The sequence below is a fragment of the Phyllobates terribilis genome, unplaced genomic scaffold, assembly GCF_046119375.1.
Source record: "Phyllobates terribilis strain yellow unplaced genomic scaffold, ASM4611937v1 Scaffold_7__3_contigs__length_470593459, whole genome shotgun sequence".
Classification (NCBI taxonomy): domain Eukaryota; kingdom Metazoa; phylum Chordata; class Amphibia; order Anura; family Dendrobatidae; genus Phyllobates; species Phyllobates terribilis.
In genome coordinates, this window is record NW_027362767.1 from 182,049,929 (window position 1) to 182,063,680 (window position 13,752).

The 13,752-nt window shown below is 48.7% G+C and overlaps 1 protein-coding gene across 2 annotated transcripts in view; it reads right to left on the reverse strand.

The window, feature by feature from the left end:
* Positions 1–2,090: 2,090 nt before the first annotated feature.
* The window catches only part of ARNT (aryl hydrocarbon receptor nuclear translocator), a 42,991-nt gene continuing 31,329 nt past the window's right edge, over positions 2,091–13,752 (reverse strand). The window contains exons 13-21 of one of the 2 annotated variants that reach the window (XM_073639567.1): positions 10,493–10,644; positions 7,038–7,151; positions 6,670–6,745; positions 6,309–6,432; positions 5,935–6,037; positions 5,570–5,717; positions 5,344–5,488; positions 4,073–4,224; positions 2,091–3,887 (exon numbers count right to left, since the gene is read on the reverse strand). In XM_073639567.1, the coding sequence (XP_073495668.1) occupies positions 3,798–3,887; positions 4,073–4,224; positions 5,344–5,488; positions 5,570–5,717; positions 5,935–6,037; positions 6,309–6,432; positions 6,670–6,745; positions 7,038–7,151; positions 10,493–10,644 (1,104 nt within the window). In that variant the 3' untranslated portion in view covers positions 2,091–3,797. The remainder of the gene's footprint in view (positions 3,888–4,072; positions 4,225–5,343; positions 5,489–5,569; positions 5,718–5,934; positions 6,038–6,308; positions 6,433–6,669; positions 6,746–7,037; positions 7,152–10,492; positions 10,645–13,752) is intronic. The other variant, XM_073639566.1, reaches the window with a different exon arrangement.

The following is a 13,752-nucleotide window of genomic DNA, read 5'->3' on the forward strand; positions in this document are numbered from 1 at the left end:
GCAATGCACAACGCTTTCCTTCTATCACAATGTGCAGACCAGACTTCTACGTCGTACCTTCACTTCCAGGAGGTAGTGATCAAGGGCAGTGGTGACGGAGCGGGCCCCAGTAATTCCGGAACTTAAGGACCTTGAATCGTACCAGGCCAGCATTTCCAGGGGGAGATCCCTCAAAGCGGAAAAAAGGTAAGTCACAAAAGAGGTGCTGAGTGTGTTACCGAAGGGGGATACGCAAGGACACCATTTACCAATGTGACACCTGCCCCGACAAAGCTGCCCTGTGCATGAAAGACTGCTTCAAAACGTACCATACTTCCATGGACTATTGAATTAATTTCTGACGTATGACAACCTGACGAACACTACACAACTGACATATGACACTACATTATAAAATTCGCATATCAGGCACCAGTAGATTAGTTCCAAAGAGGGGGCACTTGTTGAGCATTTCCACTGTCCAGGCATATTAGGGGCTCTGCAACCACGACATGATGCCCGCAGACCATTCCATCAGAGTCTGCATTCCAGTCACTCTTTCCCTTCCGAGCCCTGCCGTGCGCTCAAACAGTAGTTTTCTCCCATCTATGGTGTATCAGCATACTGAGGAGAAATTGTACAACAACTTTTAGGGTCCAATTACTCATGGTACCGTTGTGAAAATAAAAAAAATGTGGATAAAAGATTGTTTTTGTGGAAAAAAAGTGATTTTTTTTCACGGCTCTACATTATAAATGTTTGCGAAACACTTGGGGGTTCAAAGTGCTTAACACACATCTAAATAAAGGCCCCGTCACACTTAGCGACGCTGCAACGATCCCGACAACGATACGACCTGTCAGGGATCGTTGCTGCGTCGCTATGTGGTCGCTGGTGAGCTGTCAAACAGGCAGGCTCACCAACGATCAGGGGAGCAGCGACATCGTGGAAAGAATCTTTCCACAATGTCCTGCTCCTGGTTACCAGCCTGCTGAAGCAGGAGCAGGCTGGTAACTATGATAAACATCGGGTTAATGGGGGCACACGCGCACCATTTCCGGTGACTACCTCTTGAAGCTCATCAAGAGAATGCCAAGAGTGTGCAAAGCAGTCATCAAAGCAAAAGGTGGCTACTTTGAAGAACCTAGAATACAAGACATATTTTCAGTTGTTTTACACTTTTTTGTTAAGTATATAATTCCACATGTGTTAATTCATAGTTTTGATGCCTTCAGTGTGAATGTACAATTTTCATAGTCCTGAAAATACAGAAAAATCTTTAAATGAGAAGGCGTGTCCAAACTTTTGGTCTGTACTGTAGGTCTCTGATTTAAGGACAAATTAAACATTTTGAAAATTGTGAAATTTTCGCCAAATTTCTTATTTTTTCACAAATAAACACAAGTGATATCGAAGAAATTTTACCACAATCATGAAGTACAATATGTCACGAAAAAACGATCTCAGAATCAGGGGGATCCGTTGAAGCGTTCCAGAGTGATTACATCATAAAGTGACAGTGGTCAGAATTGTAAAAATTGGCCCGGTCATTAACGTGCAAACCACCCTCAGGGGTAAAGGGGTTAATGATTGGTAAATCTACAGACCCAAACAACACAACCATCGGTCATATTGTGAAGTGAAGCTGGTCTGTGAGCGGAGGATCATCCCGTGGGAAGGAGCCGCAGGGAAGAGGTGTTCACTCACATTTAACAGCAAAGAGATGGAGTTATCTGGATCAGGAGCCATTTACATTGGAAGGAATACTGACATATTGACCTCACCTGGGTTAGAAGCTTACCCCATACTTTTAGGCCATAACTTCATTGTGGTGCCCCCCAAGTTAAAGGATGGTCTCACAACCGCTGCAGCTGCACGGCTGCGCCCCTACAACCGCTGCAGCTGCACGGCTGCGCCCCTACAACCGCTGCAGCTGCACGGCTGTGCCCTCATAGCCCCTGTAGCAGGATGGCTACGGCCTCATAGCCCCTGTAGCAGGATGGCTATGCCCTTGACACCACTGTAGCAGGATGGCTATGCCCTTGACACCACTGTAGCAGGATAGCTATGCCCTCATAGCTATTTATACAAAGTAGATAAGCACACCCCCCAGAGGATCTCCTTTATTTTTCGTACTAGAAAAAAAAAGTAAGGTGATTAAAACGGTTTCACATTAATATTTTTTTTTTAAAAATTCAAAATTGTCTTCTTACATGATATTGACTAGAATGTGTGATCGTTTGATTGCTTATATTGTAATACTCTAGTATTGCAGTATATAATTACACTTTAATAAAATAAAAAAAAAATAAACGTGATGGGGTCTCCGACAACCCATCGGCATCCCGAAACTGATCACCTCTATTAGAGGAAGACCTCCTTCTGATGTGGAGAAGTCTTTAATTTGCAGTACAATATTACGTTAATAATGAAGATGACGTTTCTGACACTCTAGTTGTACCTGTTTTCGGAGACTCTATCCATACACATATTTTAACAGGTTTTTTTTGTTTGTTTGTTTGCTTGTTTTTTTTTTTAACCCTTCCTACATAGTTTTGCATGGGAGCTGTACACACAAATGTTTCTACCAGCACACTGGCTGCAAACCTTCTCCCCTCCCCATAATTTTACATCGAGCCCTCAGCCTCCTCCGTACCATCAGCCATAGGAATAAGACACCCAGAGACCAGAGCGCTTCCAAGAACATGTGAAAATTCTGATAAAATTATATTATTTTATATAGTATACACATATAACACTTTCCACAAAAAAAAAAAAAAAAAGTTTTGAGAGAGCAAGGAAAAAGTCAAGAAAAAGCCATTGATCCTGCAGAATTAAAGTGTGCTATGTAATACAAGACGTAAAAAATCTGTGCTAATCCTGGGATTATGCGTCAAGTTACGTAGCAATCAGCGAGCTGCGCGAAGGACGAGGCAGCCTTCAATGGTGAGGATAGATCGTGACGGTATCCCTAAACTCAATCCCGTAACTTTTGAGGAATTGTTTGCGATTTTTCACATTTTCTTTTATGGCCGCCATCATGAAGTTTCGAAAAGCTCATTCGTAAAAAAGTTCAATCCGTATTGCATGTGTTTAAAAAAAAAGTATTAAATATTGATTCGCCCTTTATTTTTTTGTTTAGAGGGGACGTCCTTAATCTCTGGTAATCAGATGAATGTCCGGCGGCTCAACGGGCAGGACATGGGTCATAATGAGGCAGGCAACCCCTTTAAAGGTGTCCCTGGGTCTTTAATAGCCTACATGTTGTGCAGACCCAGGCCTACGACTGCCCGCTATGACATGGGCATACCCTGGGTGTCCGCACAAATTCTTTGTCCTCTAGCGATTACCTGTCCTGATACGATAAAAAGGCACCAACTACGTTTGTGATTATCCTACGCAGGTTTCCTCCCTGATAGAGCCTAAAATGATCATTAGGGTCTTTTGTAAGGTCACTATATAATAATGAAATGCTCAGGGATCGGGGTGAATGGGGGGTGCAATCTGGTCCTCTGGATTCAGAGAGGCAGGTATCCCAAATCAGTGGCACAATGTGGGGTTAAAGCTGGGGAGGGGGTCGGAGAGGGAACATGATGGGTCTCTCCATATAAAAGGCAGTTCTGTGGTGTCCCTGTGACGTTCCTTCCCGAGTCCTGGTGTCCACGTCCCTTCTCGTATGATCGCCTGCCTCACCGCATCTCTCCTCGGCCAAGAGAAAAGAGCGAGTGATTGAGGAGGTGGAAGAAGAGGGGGAGGAGCAGTGATCCGCTCATTTGTAGGCGTCTGCTTCCAGTATACGTCCTCCCGGCCGTGCGGCTTTACTCAGCGAAGGGCTGGAACATGTTGAGCTCTGAGAACTCCTCGTTGTTGTAACTGGAGGTCTGGTCTCCCAGCATGGACAACATGTCCTAGACGGAAGGGGAGAAGAAAAAGCACTCACAATCCGGCCAGGTTACAAAATCAGAATTATTGGACGTCAATGTATTTGTGGATCGCAAAAATATAAAAACTGTCGGCTTTGAATTTTTTGCACCTTACATGATGTGCGGGAACACAACCGCACCAATGTACATGGTGTCAGGACGAGACTTACTGGAAAGACCTCTGACTGGCCGGCCTGGGGCTGGATGTGAGAGTCTGCGCTGTTCTGGCCATGATGTTGACTCTGGGGCCATTGGGGCCACACGGCTACTGCATCTGCTGCCCGAGACTGGAAGGGAAGGCGAGGCTGTCCCACCTCCGCGGCTGAGAAGACATGACCAGATGTCAGTGTTAGCACATGGCTGCACGAGACTGTACAGCTGATCCCTCCCTGCGGCCCCCTCCCACATCCTCCCAATGATCCGTCCCTCCCTCCCTCCCTGCGGCCCCCTCCCACATCCTCCCAATGATCCGTCCCTCCCTCCCTCCCTGCGGCCCCCTCCCACATCCTCCCAATGATCCGTCCCTCCCTCCCTCCCTGCGGCCCCCTCCCACATCCTCCCAATGATCCGTCCCCGCGTCCCCGTCCACTCCCTGCGGCCCCCTCCCACATCCTCCCAATGATCCGTCCCCGCGTCCCCGTCCACTCCCTGCGGCCCCCTCCCACATCCTCCCAATGATCCGTCCCCGCGTCCCCGTCCACTCCCCGCGTCCCCGTCCACTCCCCGCGTCCCCGTCCACACCCTCCGTCCCCGTCCACACCCTCCGTCCCCGCGTCCCCGTCCACACCCTCCGTCCCCGTCCACACCCTCCGTCCCCGTCCACACCCTCCGTCCCCGTCCACACCCTGCGTCCCCGTCCACACCCTGCGTCCCCGTCCACACCCTGCGTCCCCGTCCACACCCTGCGTCCACACCCTGCGTCCACACCCTGCGTCCACACCCTGCGTCCCCGCGTCCCCGCCCACACCCTCCATCCCCGCGTCCCCGCCCACACCCTCCATCCCCGTCCACACCCTCCGTCCCCGCGTCCCCGTCCACACCCTCCGTCCCCGCGTCCACACCCTCCGTCCCCGCGTCCACACCCTCCGTCCCCGCGTCCCTGTCCACACCCTCCATCCCTGCGTCCACACCCTCCATCCCTGCGTCCACACCCTCCATCCCCGTCAGCAGGTTGCGTTCAGCTTTATTTAGTACTAATTGTTACTGTCCTTACAAGAGGGTGTGGCTATAGGGGTAATTATGCAGAGAAGTCTATAGCCACGCCCCAGAGGATCCTGTGAGCCACGCCCCCTTATAAAGAGGCTCATATCTCTGGAACTGTATGGCGGATTTCAAGGAAACAAGGAATGAAATACACAGGAGATCAGGGGGGATTAGAGGGGCGCACATTGGCAATTTATGACTGGTGATATACACTCGAGGCCTTTTTTTTTTTTCTTACCAAAGTTGTTGCTCCTAGTGGCCAGGTTGGGGTATGTGGCCCCAGCAGGAGAGGAAGTTGAACTCTGGGAGGACAATGGGCTGAAGTTGGTAGGAGCCGTCTGGAAGTTGCCCATGCCAAACGGAGGAGACTGGGTCTTTGCCGCCTGCAGGTCGGTATCATACGTGTGGTGTAAAAACAAAGTCTAAGGAAAACAGAGTTATCATAATACGTGCATCGTCTCTACCTGTGCGGTGAAGGACTGACGAGTGCCAGAGCTCCAGTTGGTGCCGGTGACTTGTGTGGGGCTGGTATGCCGCGATATCTGGGCAAGAATCTGCCCCGTAGACACCGGCTGCTGGATAATGTTCCCTGGAGAAACCAGCCCGCCGCTCCTGATATACATGATGAAACAAAAGACAAATGTCTTAAAGATCTCTGGTGCCCCCTGTTGTTCAAATACAAACCAATCATACCTCAGGATCAGAAAATGCTACAAGGCGTGAGCACTACGGCACCATTCACACAGGGAGACATGGGACCCTCCAGCTCAGGCACTCGGCGATAAACGTGTCCTGTTGTCAGTACAGCTTTATTAGTTGGGGGTCTCACCTGAAGTTGTCCACTGGGCGGGGAGCAGGCGTGAAAGTGTTGGTTTGCGGGAAGAGCTGCTGGTTTCCAGGGACCCCACTAGGATTAAGAGCTTTATTCTGGTCTATAAATGTGAGAATTAAACATCCGATTTAAGGAAATAAAAAATAAAATAGACTACAATTTCTAAAAATATTAAAATCCATATCAAAGGAAGACAGCTGTAAGTATGCCTGCAGGATCAGACTACAAAGGGTTTGTTTGTAGTCTGTTACCATGGAAACACAAAAGATTTTTATAAAACCTGTAGGAGCTTTAAAAAAAAAAAAAAAAAAAAAAAAAGAAGAGGTATGAAAGGTTTCAATTGTGTTTTATTCTGAAAGCAATGGCCGTACCTGGGTTAATGGTGCCGTAGATTTCAGCAAACCGCGAATCTCTCTCCTGTCCGTAGAGCGCGTCTGACTTCTCCAGAGACTTGCTGTGATCAGGAATGGCCGCCGTCACTGGCTGAACTGGGACCTTTATAGGCGAGAAATAAATTAACTCCGCTCTGAATAGGTGGCGGCTGTATGACACAGCCAGAATCCTCCATTAATGGTTCCATGGACGCACACCTGACGTACATACTGAAACCACTAAAGGGGTAAGTCAGTGCGTAGGCTCACTTTGGATTTTAACAACAGCTTTTAGATGCACAGGAAATCTTTACATGAGGAGAGAACGTAGTAAAACGAATGCCGCCATGTTGGGCCTGACCTGTGCGTGGTTGTACGCTCCCAGGTTATCTCTGCTGGGAACGACGTCCAGGTCTGCTTGTGGAGGAGGCTGCTGCCTGCGCACAAAAGAAGAATTCAGCAAGTTAAAATCAATTCAGATGGAAGGTTTCACCTTACAGAAAACACAGCAAGTACAGGACAGACCTGACCGCGAAATGTCGTCCATTCCCTTGTAATACCACTCCTAACCACATGGTGTGCCACTACAATGACGCTCTCATCTACTTTTACTCATGCATATGTAGCAGAATACCCTACAGCGCCCTCTAAGGGTTCACGTTGTCTGCTCCTTGAAATTTTGTGGCTGTGTACATCATATATAGTCATAAATGTGACTGCCTCACTCACCGGGCAGACAGCTGTCCCGGACCCCCTATTTCCAGAGAGTGTGGGATGCTCTGGGCTAGTGGTGGTCTCTGCAGAGAGCTGGCCAAGGCTGGTCGTGACTCCTGGTTAGAGTTCCTAGGGATAAGAAAACATGCAATTTAGTAGAAAAGGGGTAATAAAGGGTTAATTCCCATCTTCACACATGGGTATTGTTTAGTGATGAGCGAGCACTAAAATGCTCGGGTGCTTGAAGCTCGGGTCAAGCACATTGGAATATTCAGGTGCTCGACCCGAGCAATGAGCCCAATGTAAGTCTATGGGAAACTCAAGCATATTTCTGGCGGTCCCCCCCGGCGGTCTGCAGAAGGTCAAAAATTGCCCAAATCGATGGGAACAGTGCTCAATTAAACATCAGGCAGGCAGAATATATAGGCAGACAGGCAGGGTATATAGGAGGGTGCATGAAAAACATAGCAGGGCACTTGGAACACACGAGTACCCTCCGATTTTCATGCACCGTCTCTTTAAAAAAGCCGGCCGGCAATTCATCAGCGGCATACACCGGTACCCGACAATTTAGAGCAGAAAGAATAGAGCATCACACATAGATTAGATAGATAGAAACATGTCAGTCACATATATAAGAAGTACAGTGACAGTGTTGATTACTGTACTTGTCATTTAGTGTTAAAATAACGGATTTATTAAAAAAAATATTGTCGTAGGGTTCCCCGTAATTTTAGTCTCTAGCGGAGGTTAAGCAGACGGCTGGGGCAGATGTTTGAAGCCTGGGAAGGGGGTAATACCCACGGAGCTTCCCAGGCTACTAATATCAGCCCCCAGCTGAATACCTAGCCTTTACTAGCTATTAAAATGGGGGACCCCCCAAAAAAATGACGTGGGGTCCCCCCTATTTTAATAGCTAGCAAAGGCTAGGCAGACAGCTGGGGGCTGATATTAATAGCCCAGGAAGGGTGCCATGAATATTGGCCCCCTCCCAGGCTAGAAACACCAGCCGTCAGCCGCCCCAGAAATGGCGCATCCTATTCTGGCACTTAGCCTCGCTCTTCCCACTGCCCTGTGGCGGAGACAGTGGGGTAATAGGGCTGGGGTTGATGTCAGCTTATAATGCCAGCTGACATCAAGCCCAGGTTAGTAATGGAGAGGCGTCTATAAGACACCCCATTACTAACCCCATAGTCAAAGTTAAAAAAAACACAAACACCCAGAATAAAGTCCTTTAATTGAAATAAAGACACAATTCTTTAATGTTCTAAATTAAACCATACTTACCATCACGCCCATTCCAGCTGAAGCCAACGATCTCCTGCAATAAAAGAAAAATAATAAACCAACCTCATCCTTACCTTTCCATGGTTCCCACGTCAGCTTCAGCTCTGCTACATCGAGATGACAGGCTGGACCGCAGCAGAAAGCTGCCATCCAGCCTCTCATCCCGCAGACACTGAGAAGAGCAGGCATGCTTGCGCTCCTCAGCGTCTCTCTGTGACGGCATAAAGATGAGCCGAGTTCATGTCCAGGAGCGCAGGCAATGTCTCTGAAGGATGACAAGCTGGATGGCAGCGTTCTGCTACCATCCAGCCTGCCATCTCAGCATGGGAGAATTCTCCTGCTCAAATGGTGACGTCAGTTGCCGGCACCGCATGCGCAGAATTCTCCCACGCTGTCAGTGACGTGCATGAGGTGAGCTGAGTTCATTGGACATGAACTCGTCTCATCTTTATGCCGTCACAGCGAGACACTGAGGAGCGCAAGCATGCCTGTGCTTCTCAGTGTCTGCGGGATGACAGGCTGGATGGCAGCTTTCTCCTGCGGTCCAGCCTGTCATCTCGATGTAGCAGAGCTGAAGCCGTTGTGGGAACCATGGAAAGGTAAGGATGAGGTTGCTTTATTATTTTACTTTTATTGCAGGAGATCGTTGGCTTCAGCTGGAATGGGCGTGATGGTAAGTATGGTTTAATTTAGAACAATAAAGAATTGTGTGTTTATTTCAATTAAAGGACTTTATTCTGGGTGGTTTTTTTTTTAACTTTGACTATGGGGTTAGTAATGGGGGTGTCTTATAGACGCCTCTCCATTACTAACCTGGGCTTGATGTCAGCTGGCATTATAAGCTGACATCAACCCCAGCCCTATTACCCCACTGCCACCGCTACAGGGCAGTGGGAAGAGCGAGGCTAAGTGCCAGAATTGGCGCATCCTATGAATGCGCCAGTTCTGGGGCGGCTGACGGCTGGTGTTTCTAGCCTGGGAGGGGGCCAATATTCATGGCACCCTTCCTGGGCTATTAATATCAGCCCCAGCTGTCTGCCTAGCCTTTGCTAGCTATTAAAATAGGGGGGACCCCACGTCATTTTCTTGGGGGGGGGTCCCCCATTTTAATAGCTAGTAAAGGCTAGGTATTCAGCTGGGGGCTGATATTAGTAGTCTGGGAAGCTCCGTGGGTATTACCCCCTTCCCAGGCTTCAAACATCTGCCCCAGCCGTCTGCTTAACCTCCGCTAGAGACTAAAATTACGGGGAACCCCACGCCAATTTTTTTTCTAATAAATCCTTTATTTTAACACTAAATGACAAGTACAGTAATCAACACTGTCACTGTACTTCTTATATATGTGACTGACATGTTTCTATCTATCTAATCTATGTGTGATGCTCTATTCTTTCTGTTATAAATTGTCGGGTACCGGTGTATGCCGCTGCTGAATTGCCGGCTTTTCATGTTTCACTGTTGGCACTGTTCCCATCGATTTGGGCAATCACTGTAATGCCACAACCACCATGGCTGTGGCATTACAGTGAGTGGCAGACAATCCCTGCATGATTGGTGCTCTAAATAGCGCCAGACATGCAGGACGGGGACCCGAGCATCTCGAAAGTACTCAGCGAGCTCCGAGCATCTCGAGTACCGAGAAACTCGGGCGAGTACCAAGCAGTGGCGAGCATGCTCGCTCATCACTCGTATTGTTAGATCATGCTTGTAAAAAAACAGCATTTTGGCAATTTACAGCTTCTTAAAGTTTTCAACTGTTTGAGATATTAACACTTCTTTAGTTTACAGCTCGTTGCCTTGGAGACCGACCAGCGCTGTTAGACAACAGAACATGTGCGGTGCTTACAAGCTCTTTTCTATTGAGTATGTAAGCTTTGCTTTGAAGCTGGCCCTGTTCCTTGGAGCACACAGCTACCTCCTAATCACAGCCAGAGTCAGTGCAGTGCTTAGAAGCTAGACAGCAGTGGTGGTCGGTCTCCAAGGCAACGGGTTGTAAACAGAAGAAAAGTGTTAATATCTCAGGAAGGGTTTGTGATTTACGGCTTATTAATATTTTCAAAGTGTTTGTTTCTACACGCCCTATCCGACCATATCCAGCCATGAAGATGGAGAATAGCCCTTTACCAGCTGGCGCTTGTTATATTTCGGAGTCCCCGTCTTATTACAGGCGTGCGATCACTTACTTCACGCTGGTGTTGGTGCAGATGATATACTCGATCTCATCGGAGTAGGGATTCTGGAAGGTGAAGGAGCTGGTTCTCATCAGCAGCAATTCGCGGCTCTTGGATCGGAAGCGGAACATGACGGACAGAACCTGGCCTTTTAATTTCACCACCTGCAGGGAGACCCCATGAGCGCAGTGGTAGCATCATATACGGAAAGGAGCTTTAGAAAATGCCGACTCAATTCTGGGGTCATCGAAAGTTACAAAATCTCTAGTGACTGCGGGGGGCATGGCCGGAAGTCCAGGCGTGCCAGGCGGAGCGCCGTGCCCAGGACACTTAATCTTTGGCAATCCGCTCCTGTACCCCCGAGCCTAGCTTTCATCTCATCCCTTCCAGCCGAAGGAAGGCTTTGAGACCTACCACTGACTTGAAGCCGCGGCCTCTGCAGGGGGGGGGGGGGGGGGGGGAGTTCGCCAACTCCTCAGCCAATAACAGTTTGCCCCATCGGCAGCGGGCCCCGGACCACCAGCGGAGGACACGGGGGTGAGGGACAGACTCCGGGGGGATTCTCCCGGCCCTCGGTGGGCGGCAGGTGTGGATACCCGGGCCGGCGTGCACTGCACTGTGGCCGCTTAGTGTATCAGCAGTGCCTCTCTATACAGGAGTAGTCTCTAACCTGCCTACAGGGCTTCCCTGGCATTCACGGCCAGCCTGAGGGAAGTCCTCCATTGGATCCCGCCATCATCCCCTGTGGGTCAGAGGGTCCGTTAGTGGTGAAGCCCCTGCCTCTGTATCTCACCATTAAAGACCCCTTGTGCCTAACAAGCCGGGCTGCTCCTTAGCATCCTCATGGAGACCTGAAGACCGTGGAAACATTTCCTCATTCAAGCTCAATACATTGAGATAATAGTATTCTGCTGACACCTAGTGGCCATTTTACAGAACTACACACCACTACAAGGCAATTTGCCACTATTAATACTGCTTTGTGACTTTATAAGCTAATCTGCTCTTTTGACCTGCAGCTACATCTGCCTAACCATGTAAATTCTGGCGGGCTATAACCCGAGACTTTCGCGATGACTTAACCCTCACCCTCCCTCACCCTGTAAAGATCTTCGCGTAATATCCGCTGCCCTCGGAGTAAGGCTGTGTGCCCACGATGCGTTTTTTAAGCGTTTCCGCAGCGGCAAAAACGCTGCAGAAACGCATGGCAGAAGGCCTGCCATGTTCCCCAATGATAATCCGCATGTGCTGTGCACATGCTGCGGAAATTTACGCTGCGGATTATCATTGGGGAAAAAACGCAGCACAACCAATTATTATGCGGAAGCGCGGCGCTTTCACCGCCATTGACTTGCATTGGAACGCATGGATTATGCATCACTGTATATGTACTTGCGGAATCCAAGAGTTTCAATGTGCGGATGGTACCCGGGTGTGGAGGAGAGGAGACTCTCCTCCGGACCCGGATACCATAGAACCTGTAAAAAAAAAAAAAAAAAAAACAGAATAAAATAAAAAATATATATATGTTAAATTTACCTTCTGACGGCCCCCGGTCTCCTTGTCTTCACTGGACTGAAGGACCTGCGCCGACGTCATAGTCATGTGACGGCAGGTCCTTCAGTGCACCACGAGCTGCCGGCAGCCAGGATGGAGCGAAGCAAGACTCCGGGGCCATCAGAAGGTAAGTAGAGATTTATTTTTTTACCATTCTTTAAGGTCACAGTATATAAATGCATGCCGGTTGCATGGATTTATATAGTGTGACCAAGTTGTCAAGCACTTTCCAAGTGATGCTAAAATCGCCTGGAAAAGTGCTTGACAACCCGCATGCGGAAATGCATGTGAAGAACGCTTCACATCCGCATGTCCCTGGCAGGAAAAACACATGTACAATCTGCATGTACAATCCGCATGTATTTTTTCTGCCAGGGAGATGCAGAAACGCTCAGGAAAAAATCTGGAACATTTCTGCATCGTGGGCACATAGCCTAACACTTGACTCTGCCCTGTCCTTCAAACCCCACATCCAAGCTCTCGCCACCTCCTGTCGCCTCCAGCTCAAAAATATTTCCAGAATCCGTCCTTTCCTCAACCCTTAATCTACTAAACAGCTTGTGTATGCCCTCATCATCTCCCGCCTCGACTACTGCAACATCCTCCTCTGTGGCCTACCTGCTAACACTCTCGCACTCCTCCAGTCCATCCTTAACTCTGCTGCACGACTTGTTCATCTCTCGCTACTCCTCTGCTTCTCCCCTCTGCAAATCCCTTCACTGGCTCCCATTCCCCCAGCGTATCCAGTACAAACTACTAACACTGACCTACAAAGCCATCCATAACCTTTCTCCTCCGTACATCTCTGAACTAATCTCCCGATACTTTCCCTCACGTAACCTCTGGTCCGCCCAAGACCTCCTCATCTCCTTCACACTTATTCATTCCTCACCCAATCGCCTCCAAGATTTCTTCCGAATATCCCCCACCCTATGGAATTCTGTGCCCCAACATGTCAGATTATCCGCCACATTCGGATCCTTCAGACGGAACCTGAAAACCCATCTCTTCAAACAAGCCTACAGCCTGCCATGACCTTGCTTGCTGCCCCCTCACCACTACCGGAGCTGCTGCCTTACCAACACCGGAGCTGCTAAAACCCCCCCAACCTACTGTCTCCTCCCCCGTTCCTGTAGAATGTAAGCCCGCAGGGGCAGCGTCCTCCTCCCTCTGTACCAGTCTATCACTGTTAGTTAGTTTACTGTAAGTGCTATCTGTATTTTGTATGTAACCCCTCCTTATATACAGCACCATGGAATCAATGTAAATATAAATAAATTATATTATTATTATTATTTGCCTCCCCCTGACTCCATTCAACTAGAGCTGGGTAGTGTCTACCAGATTATCCTACGTAACACAGACGTCCTTATGCCGAAACCACCTCAGTGAATCCTAATCATAGGAACCCATCTTCAGCAGATCTTGGCGACAATATGTCCTCCGGTCCTCCTTCTCCAGCTGAATCATTCTGCTCCTCCTTACTAGACGGGGTTGACTCCACAACCAGGACTCCATGCACCGCTATCCCGGATCAAGCAGCACTTCTCTCGCAGTTCCAGTCAATTTACATTCGGAACCATCTAAAATGATAAATTAACTAAGGAACTTTCTAAAGAAATCAGTGAGCTGGGCTCCAGAACCTCCGATCTACAAGATAGAATGGATTCCACTTCTGCAAGCCTCGCTGCCCATGAAAAACAGCTGGAGATACT